At 39.7% G+C, this 10,555-nt stretch overlaps 1 protein-coding gene across 1 annotated transcript in view; it reads left to right on the top strand.

Moving 5' to 3' along the window:
* DSG3 (desmoglein 3) overlaps nucleotides 1–748 on the top strand; it is a 35,657-nt gene extending 34,909 nt beyond the window's left edge. Inside the window, exon 17 of the mRNA XM_003784826.1 lies at nucleotides 134–748. Within this exon, the coding sequence (XP_003784874.1) occupies nucleotides 134–748 (615 nt within the window). The remainder of the gene's footprint in view (nucleotides 1–133) is intronic.
* Nucleotides 749–10,555: the final 9,807 nt, after the last annotated feature.

Here is a 10,555-nt window from a genome sequence, read left to right as displayed (position 1 = left end):
AAAAAACTTGCTTCCTACATGGGGCAGTGCCTGCAAAAAACAAATGAAAAAAAAACTTGTTTTCTACAAATAGTATTACATTGTTCAATTGACTTTCTTAAAATTAATTTTTCTACTTTTTTTCCATCTTTAGAAAGCATTTGCCTGTGCGGAGGAAGATGATGGCCAGGAAGCCAATGACTGCTTGTTGATCTATGACAATGAAGGCACAGAGCCCTCCAGTTCTCCTGCTGACGCCCTAGATTGTTGCAGTTTTATTGTCGACGACCTGGATGACAGCTTCTTGGACTCACTTGGCCCCAAATTTAAACAACTTGCAGAGATAGTCCTTGGTCTTGACGACAAAGCCAAACAAGGACAGCCATCTGCTAAGGAAAGTGGTTACGTGGTTGACTCCTGTGGCCGCTCCCCAGAAGTCCCGCAAGAAGGATACGTTGGGTGCCAGACTTTGCCAGGCAGGGAAGGAGCTTCTGCTTTGTCCGCCTCTATGTCTGTCCAGCCAGCTATTTCCATCCCTGACCCTCTGCAGTATGGTAAATATTGGGTAACAGAATCCTACTCGGCTTCTGGTTCCTGCGTGCAATCTTCCGCTGCGGGCTTTGATCCACTTCTCACACAAAATGTAAAAGTGACAGAACGGGGGACTTGTCCCATGCCCTGTATTCCTGGTAACCTCACTGGCCCAACACAGCTACGAGGGTCACGCACTGTGCTCTGTACAGAGGATCCTTGTTCCCAAGTCATATGACCAGAATGAACTGAAACAACATATTGGCTGAATCTGCATATTTGCATCAAATTATTCAAAACAGCAAAGCTCACTATACTGGGCTGATTTGGCACTTACTTAATAGCTGCTCTCATAAACTGATTGTGATTATAATTTAAATGTTCAGCCTCATACAAACTGGATGTGTTGTCACTCCTAATTCTCAAATACTGCTCAAATTGTAGTAAATTCAATATTCTTGAGATCATATTCAGCATGAAAACTTCCTGAACTTCAATAAGCTTCTATTTTTCCAGTGCCATAGGAAGGGGCTATCACTTTCAAATGCAATGTGGTCTAGTGAATTAAGCATTTGGAGTTACGGAGTCCCAGTTCTCCAGTCTGTCACTTCTTCTTATATCATAGACCATGATATAAGAATCACAAAGTATGTGCTAAAGCATTTTTGAGCTGCTTGGAAAAAGGGAAGTACTTGCAACTGAGTTTCTTCTGTCTTCTTGGTGCTGGGGGACCATAAATGCATCTTTTGCTCAAGCTAAGGGGTGTAGGCTTATGCATTAATCTTGCTATCTAGGGCTATATTTCACATATTCTCACAATAAGACAATCCAAAATAGAAATATCATAGAAGATTTAAGAAAATGTAAGATAATATAAATTATATTCTGTGTGTTTTAATCACCTCAAAAGAATCTAACCAAGGAAAAAATTTTACATGGAATTCCTACCTACACACTTCTCAGTAACAGACTTTGAAAATAGCCCCATAGTTTTTAGATGACAGTGAATAGATGTAACATACATATGACATATAAGGATGTTTATTGTGTTAACAATGTCTATTGACTTAGAATACAAAATGTGGCTTTTCTCATACGCAAAATGGGCCACTGACTAAAATAACAGAAGTGAAATTTGTGAATATGTATTATAGAAGCATTTCAGGAAAACAGTTGGTGAAATAATTTTCACGTCACCAAGGGATATGGCAATGGGATTATGAGTAAATTCTATGTTTTTGAAGCCTCCCTTCTAAAGTAAACAGCTATAGCGATTGAATGCTTTAGTGTAATAGGGTAAGATTAGTGAAGATTTAGAGTGTAGTATTTCATACTTGGTAATGCGGTTCTTCAAGTCATTTCTGGTCATTCAAGATGTTCAACCTTTAGCCCAGAGAAAGCACCCTACCTCACCTGCTTCCTGACATCATTGCCTTAGCTGAGTCTTCACAAAGCCATTGTCAAGCTCCACTATTCCTCATTGTACATAAAATAGAGAGTTTTGTATTGTTTTGCCATGTTCAAAACCTAAATTTGTTTTTTTCAGATGGATTGCAAAGTAATGAAGTGTTTGTGTTTTAACCTAGAAGGTTGTGGTTTTGAGGATCCTGGAAGGAAAGAAACCTAATGTCCCTAACCGCCGTGTTCATTCTTTACCCTGGCACCATGACTGCCAGCCAGGCATGTGCTGGGATAGCCTGAGAAGTGCGGCCGTCTGTCCTCCCACCCACAAGGCTGCTGCCGCAAGGAGGCTTCTCATGTGGCCAGCCTGACTGAGGGGAGCTAGACTTTGCAGCCAGCTCTGTCCTCAGGAAGTGCTGTGCTAGTACCGCTCTGCCCCTTGCTTCTCCTCAGAGGCCTGTTCCTGAGTCTGGAGCACACACGGTGATTTGTGCCTCTGCGTGTGCATGGGGGATACCCAGATAATCCCAATAACCCTTCTCAAAGTTCAAAGTTATATTCAGGATCCTCAAAGCATTTTCATCTTTCTTCCTAAAACCCAACTTATCATGAAATGGGAATTTTGCCGCGTTATCAAACTGCGGCGGAAATCATGCTATCTTAGGAAAGGTTATATAAGAGAAAACTCAAAACTAAATGGTTTAATTTTAAACATATATACGTCTTTAGGATGACCTAAAAATTGATTTGCCATGGAAAATGTATCTGCATTTTTTCCACAAAAAAACAACAATTGTTTTAAGCAGAAAATTTTAAGCTGTCCTACCTGGTGTATTACACATTTTGAACAGAATATATGAAACCATAACTATGAAACATTGTTCTAATAAAATTGTTTGGCAATAAATTTCACGAGTAAAGTGAGTAATTAATAATTTAAGAAATATAAAAAATAACCAGCCTTTTCATTTCTTATTTGTATTTTACCTGTTTGTTTTATTTTATTTTTCCTCGCTGATGCATTTTCCACATCTGCCAGGCAGGAAGGAAGAATCTGGGGATTTAGGACCACATTGGGCAGAGACTGTGTAGCCTGGGGTGCTGGGTGAGGTCAGGGCAGAAAGACTTAACTACTGGATGGGGCAGAAAGACTTAACTACTGGATGCTTTAAATCATTTAGTGCTTATTGGTTAAATTGCAATGGTCTCCCAGGCAAAAGCTATGACATTCTAAGATGACTTGGGAGAAAGGCGGGATGGAAGAAAGTGAAAACAATGTTTCCAAGCCAACATGATGAAAAAAATACACCAGGGCAGGGGAGAAGGCCTTCAGCTGCCTTGCTGTTAGAGTTGTTTCTTAGCTAATGTCCTTATGTCTCCTCTTTAAAGATGACACGAAAGAAGTCCCTTCGGAACTTTGGAACTTGCTCCTTCTGGCCAACCTTCTTTCTTCTTGTATTTGGACAATGAAGGCTGGACCTGGGGTATGAGGAGAAAAAAACTAGATTCACATGGTTCTAGGGTGAAGAATGGTAGATGGCTTAACTCGGGTGTTCCAAATCAATTCCAGGAAAACGACAGTGATGTGGGCAACATTCAGCGATACCAGCAGCTTCTTCTATCTGTAGAAAGTTTATGGAATTAACAGGAGCAAAATCAGGTTTGCTCAACTTGAAGACCTTCAGCAACTGGGTAAGAGTGTCAACAGAACACATTCAACTCGCTTCAGTGCAACTGACAATTAAGAAACAAGGAAAACTTAAGGAGCCTACTTGCTTTTGGCATTTCAGCTTTTTGTCATATTACTTACCAGATCTACTAAGAGGAATTCTGAATCGGAAATAATATGGTTAACACTGGTCAATAACATAGTCTGAAATGGTTTTATATAAAGAGGATAATTACTAAGACAAGAAGACAACAATCATTTAAATTCCAGGTGCCGGAAACCCCGTGTTTTCCGAGATGAATTCTGAGACTCCTCCTGTTCTGCCTGGCCCCAGAGTATGCTGAGACTCCCTCCACTGCCAAAACATCAGGCATTCTCTGGTTGGTTTCTTTACGTTCTTTTTTCTTTATTTTTTTTTTTTTTTTATCATTGGGGATTCATCGAGGGTACAAGAAACCAGGTTACACTGCTTGCATTTGCTAGGTAGAGTCCCTCTTACAATTGTGCCTTGCCCCCTAAAGGTGTGTCACACACCGAGAGCCCACCTCCTCCTTCTCTTTTTTCTTTTTTACAAATGCAGAACAAAAAAATCTAGACACAATGGAGATATAGTTAAAACTCCAGAGAATAATGCCTAAAAGAATAAGCACAGATGAATGCCATTAGAAAGAAGACATTGGGGAGGGTTACGGGGTGTCTGGGAGCGAAACACCCTCTAATCCAATTCTTACCGGGACCCTCACATTACGGTCAGGAAAGCAGAGACTCAGAGAAGCAAAGTGAGTTTGCACACTCAGTGGCACAAATAGGAAAGGTTTTCTATCATTTTCCAGCAATAATTACTACTCTCTCAAAATAATCTGTTTGCTTTCAGCGCTAAGACTTGATGAAAGCACTAAAAAAATGAGAACGACTACAAAGAAAACAATATTAAGAGGATTGGAAATCTAGATGTAATTAAAGACTAAAGAAGCAGGACAGTAGGGGCACACGTGAGAGCATGGAGAGAGAAAACGTGCTAGTCCACGATTTGCTGTTATTCTGAAGTATACAATACAGGGAGCTGTGTGTTAGGGGACAATGATGACCAGATCTCTTACACAATCAGGAGTGCTAAAGACAAGAGATTAAACTGCACGATCCAGTATTTTGCTGGATTCAAATCACAATTTCTATCCTGAATGATGTTAGAAGCACTCAAACACGCTATTGGAAGTCGTGGAATCTCTTTTTCAGCAAACTCTGTAAGAGTTTCTTCAATAGCACACCATTTAGAAGAGGTTATAGGAAACCTGCCTAAATATAAAAATGGTCATTTTGAATAGGTCCTTCTACCTCAGTATCCCACGATCTGGGGGAAGGAACACAGTTTAACAACTACAACACGTTTTTACGGCTTGCGTCTTCCTCGTTTCTCCTTTTATTCCCATGAAGCACACGGGACCGTTCTATGTTCAGTTTTATGCCTCAGAACATGTCTGACATTTTCCGTGTGCTGAATTCACCATTGTTAAATTACCAAACGGTGAATGTTACGTGAAACAGGGAACATCAAAAAATGATAATATAAGCAAAACCTTGATACTGAAAGAATACACAGGTCTTTTCCTCAGAAGGCACAAGAAAGAAGCGTTTATGTTCTTTCATAATCAAAAGAGGATTGCAAAGCAAGTCCTTAAGTATAAAGCAGTAAAGAATCCAGCAGTTTTGTCTTTAAACGGCTTACTGAAATGCTTTCCACTCCTACAAAGAGGCATCGTTATAAAATGAAAAGATGTTCCCATGTCCGACCGACTAGTATTGATGAGATTCCTCTGGTCCTAACTCAGAGACCACCCACCAATTGCCTCAGGTAACCTCAAAGTTTGGCATAGCTGAAGCAGGCAGGGTCTTTGCACTACCACATCTGTGGACCAGATGCTAATGCTAGTGTATACTGCAGATAAAAAGTCTCTGCATTCGAGAAGTCTACTCTCTACTTTTCTGTCTCTTTGTTTGAGACCGAGTCTCACTCTGTTGCCCTTGGTAGAGTGATGTGGCGTCACTGGAGCTCACAGCAACCTCAAATTCTTGAGGTCAAGTGATCCACTTGCCTCAGCCTCCCTAGGTAGCTGGGGCTGTAGGCGTGCATCACTCTACCGGGGTAGTTTATCTATTTTTAGTAGAGATTGGTTTCGAGCTCCTGAGCTCAGGCAATCCACCTAGACTCCCAGAGTGCTAGGATTACAGGCGTGAGCTGCTGTGCCTGGCCTGCTCTCTAGTTTTATTATTTAAAAAAAAAAATCATCTAAATTTTCTACCTAAGTTTCTTTAGGTAAGGCACAGTGAAAATGCCTTCTTTGATGAGACTTTTAATTATTCTCAACCATACACAACTTGTGATTAGTAAAAAATGTATTTAATCTGGCGGCGCCTGTGGCTCAGTGGGTAGGGTGGCAGGTTCGAAATCAGCCCCGGGCAAACTGCAACAAAAAATAGCCGAGTGTTGTGGCTGGTGCCAGTAGTCCCAGCTACTCGGGAGGCTGAGGCAAGAGAATCACCTAAGCCCAGGAGTTGGAGGATGCTGTGAGCTGTGATGCCATAGCACTCTACTAAGGGCCATAAAGTGAGACTTTGTCTCAAAAAAAAAAAAAATGTGTTTGATTTATTAAATTCTGACAATATTTACTTTTCGGCATCTTCCCTCTTTCAGCTGTTCGAGATTGTTATAAATGTTTTCCTCAGGTGATACTGTATGGCTGCTAACTATCTGTCATCAAAGTTAACTTTCTAACTTGTCAGTCTTTCTCTTCATCCTCTCTTGGACTCCCCAAATGTCCTCTTTTGTGCTAGTCTTTGACTACTCCCTCAAGCAAGCAACCTAACAATGAAGGTGTGTGCTGCCAAGATAATAGCAGACCTTCTGTTCTATGCAACAAAGGCTCACCCAGGGCCTCTCCAACAAGCCAAGGCAGGCCATTGCTACTTTTGCCAACTCTGGCTAAAAAGGTGTCTTCCCCAGGAAGAACAAGTCAGGAGATGTTCCTGAGTATAGAGAATGATGAGTTGTCAGGTAAAGAAAACCTACTAAAGTCTACATAAAAATAAAACTACTACTGGTGAACTTAAGAGAAAAAATTCAAATCTCATTCCATCTAGTAATCAAAAATAGATATATGTTATATTTTAATGATTAACAAAAGTTAGACTTAAAAAGGGTTTTGTTTTGCCTTTTGTGTGTTTTAAGTTAATGTTTAGGAGTTTGGGCTTTGGAAACAAACTAAATATTTGAGTTCAAATCCCAACTTCACCACTTACTAGCTATATGATTTGGGGCAAGCTACTTAATCTCTCTGAATTTCTCTGGACTATTATTGTGAAGATAGATAACAACAGCCTCTACCTGATGAGCTTCCTATAAAGTTACAGGAATATGGCTCAGCACCCTTAGCACAGGGGTTATGGCACCGGCGACACACACCAAGAGTAGCATGTTTGAACCTAGCCCGGGCCAGCTAAACAACAACAACTGCCACAAAAAAATAGCTGGGAATTGTGGTGGTGCCTGTAGTCCCAGCTACTTAGGAGGCTGGGACAAGAGAATCACTTAAGCCCTCGAGTAAGCTGTGAGCTGTGATGCCACGGCATTCTATCGAGGGTGACAGAGTAAAACTGTCTCAAGAAAAGTTACATGAATACATATTGGATATAGTAAATGCTCATAAAGCTTTGTTTATATTATCATATTTTAAATCTTGAAAATGAACTCAATTCAAAGTCAAGAGTTCTGACATATAAAGTACTAAACAACAGCATCTCAAATCATCTCTATTATCTGATCCAAAGTCATTTTTTTTTTTTTTGGCAGTTTTTGGCTGAGGCTGGGTTTGAACCTGCCACCTCTGGCATATGGGGCCGGTGCCCTACTCCTTGGAGTCACAGGTGCTGCCCCCAAAGCCATCTTTTTATATAAATGCTCAAAGATGGAGAAGTAGCTTGTTGATCCATGGTGGAGTTACAAATTGGCTGGACTAGTTCTCTTTTAGCTACTATAAACTGCCACTATAATGTTTCTTTTTTACTCTAATCTTTGGCCTTAGCCACAGGCTTTTCCCATTTAGCCTACTTGGCTTTGAAAATCCCTGTGAATACAGTCAATAAAGATGAAATAATTCATACCAAATTATCAACTTGTATGCCGAAAATGATCAGAATCTCCAGGCAATTGTCATTTTTCACTTCAGCTTCCTTAGAAAAGTAAATTTAGGCTTCACATTTAGATTACCTTGTTCCAGTGTACATCCTTTAAATGTGACAGGGTCCTGTAAGCTCTATGATGTTGCACTCTGAAAGCAACATGGTCATGGGTAGGACAGGAGGCTTCTCCCTCAAAGAGTTCTTAAGAGATCATTTCTACTAAGTCGATGGTTCTCAATGTTCCTAATGTTGTGACCCTTTAATACAGTTCCTCATGTTGTGGTGACCCGCAACCATAAAATTATTTTCATTGCTACTTCATAACTGTAATTCTGCTACTGTTATGAATCGTAATGTAAATATCTGATATGCAGGATGTATTTAGGCGATCCCTGTGAAAGGGTCGTTCAACCACCAAAGGGGTCGCCACCCACAGGTTGAGAATCGCTGTACTAAGTAGACAGAGCAGTCAGATGGTTTTGAAAAACAACAAAGATGGGGCCAAGATGGCAGCCTGTACTGAAAGCAGCCGGCACATGCTCTTCTCACAGAGAAGATTCAAAGTGTCAAGTATTTTCTTGATTTCTTTTTTAGATTGTTTACTGTTGGCATAGAGAGGTGCTACTGATTTGGGGATGTTGATTTTATATCCTGCAACTTTACTGAACATGTTTCAGTTCTGATAGTTTTGGGGTAAAGTTTTTAGACATATCATAACATCTTCAAACAAGGATAATTTAACTTCTTCCTTTCCAATTTAGATGCCCTTTATTTGTCTTGTCCAACTGCTCTAGCTAGAACTTCCAGTTGAATAACAGTGGTAGAAACAGTGGAACAAACAGTGGGTATTCTTGTGTTGTTCCAGATCTTAGAGGAAAGGCTCCCAGTTTTTCCCCATTCAATAGGATGCTAGCTATGGAACTAGCATATGTGGCTTTCATCATGTGGAGGTGAGTTCCTTCTATTCTCAATTTTTCGAGAGTTTTTATCATGAAGAGATCCTGAATTTCACAGAACGCCTTTTTAACATTAATTAAAATGATCATATGGTTTTGTTGTTTGTTCTATTGATAGGATGTATCACATTGATTGATTTGCATATGTTGAACCATCCTTGCATCTCTGGGATGAATCCTACTTCATCATGTGAATAATCACTTTAATGTGTTGTTGAATCCAATTTGCTAGTATTTTGTGGAGGATTTTTGCATCTATGTTCATCAGAGATATTTCCCATAGCTTTCTTCTATTGTGTCCTTGTCTGTTTTTGACATTAAGGTAGCACAGGCCTCATAGGATGAGGATAGTTTAAGTAGAAATGGTACTAGTTCTTCTTTAAAGTAATCCTATTTACAATAGCTATGAGTAAAATAAAATACCTAGGAATAAATTACCAAAGAAGTAAAAGATCTCTAAAATAAAAACTATAAAATATTGATGAAAGAAACTGAAGAGGGGCGGTGGCTGTGGCACAGAGGAGTAGGGTGCTGGCCCCATATACCGGAGTTGGTGGGTTCAAACCGAGCCCCGGCCAAAAAACTGAAAAAAGGAAAAAAAAAAGAAAGACATTGAAGAGGACACAAAAACATGGAAAGACAGGTCATGCTCAGGTATTGGAAAAGTCAATATTGTTAAAATGTCCATATTACTCAAAGCAATCCACGGTTCAATGCAATCTCCATCAAAACACCAGTAACAGTCTTCACAGAAATTAAAAAAAAAAAATCCTAAAATTTTCCTGGAGTCACAAAAGATCCTGAATAACCAGAGCCATTCTGAGCAAAATGAACAAAACTGGAGGAATCACATTACCTGACTTCAAACTAAACTACAGAACTGTAGTCACCAAAGAGCATGGTACTGGCATGAAAACAGTCAATAGATCAATGGAACAGAACAGAGAGCCCAGAAATAAATCCACAAATCTATAATGAACTTATCCTTAACAAAGGTGCCAAGGATATACAATGGGGAAAGGACAGTCTATTTAGTAAATGTTGCTAGGGAAACTGGATATCCATATGCACAAGAATGAAACTAGACCCTTACCTGCCACCATATACAAAAATAAAATCAAAATGGATTAAAAACTTAAATGTAAGACCAGAACCTATATTAACTACTAAAAGAAAACACTGTGGAAATGCTTTATGACAAAGCATTTGGTCTAGGCAAAGTCTTCTTGAGTAACACTCCCAAAACACAGGCAATCAAAGCAAAATTGAACAAATGCAACCACAGCAAGCTACAAAGCTTCTGTATACTAAAGGAAACAATCAACAAAGTGAAGAGGAAACCCACAGAATGGGGGAAAATATTTGCAAACTACCTGTCTGACAAGAAATTAGTAACTAAAATATACTATGTATAATGAGCTCCAACAACTTAGTAGGAAAAAAATCAAGTAATCCAATTAAAGGGCAAAGGATCTCAATAGACATTTCTTCAAAGAAGACATACAAATAGCCAACAAGCATAGGAAAAAGTGCTCAATATCAATACTCATCAAAGAAAAAAATCAAAACTACAATGAGATATTTCACTCCAGTAAAAAGGGTTTTTAACAAAAAGACAGGCAGTAGGCGGTGCTTGAAGCTCAGTGTGTAGTGTGCTGGCCACAGACACTGAGGCTCATGGGTTCGAATCCAGCCTGGGCCAGCTAAAACAATAATGACAACTGCAACAAAAAAATATCAGGGCAAGAGAATCTCTTGAGCCCAAGAGTTTGAGGTTGCTGTGAGCTGTGACACCATGGCAATCTACCCAGGGCTACAGCTTGAGACTGTATCTCAAAAAAAA

This window comes from Otolemur garnettii, unplaced genomic scaffold, assembly GCF_000181295.1.
Source record: "Otolemur garnettii isolate 467f Iridium unplaced genomic scaffold, OtoGar3 scaffold00012, whole genome shotgun sequence".
NCBI classification, from domain to species: domain Eukaryota; kingdom Metazoa; phylum Chordata; class Mammalia; order Primates; family Galagidae; genus Otolemur; species Otolemur garnettii.
This window is presented reverse-complemented; position numbering and strand designations above follow the sequence as displayed.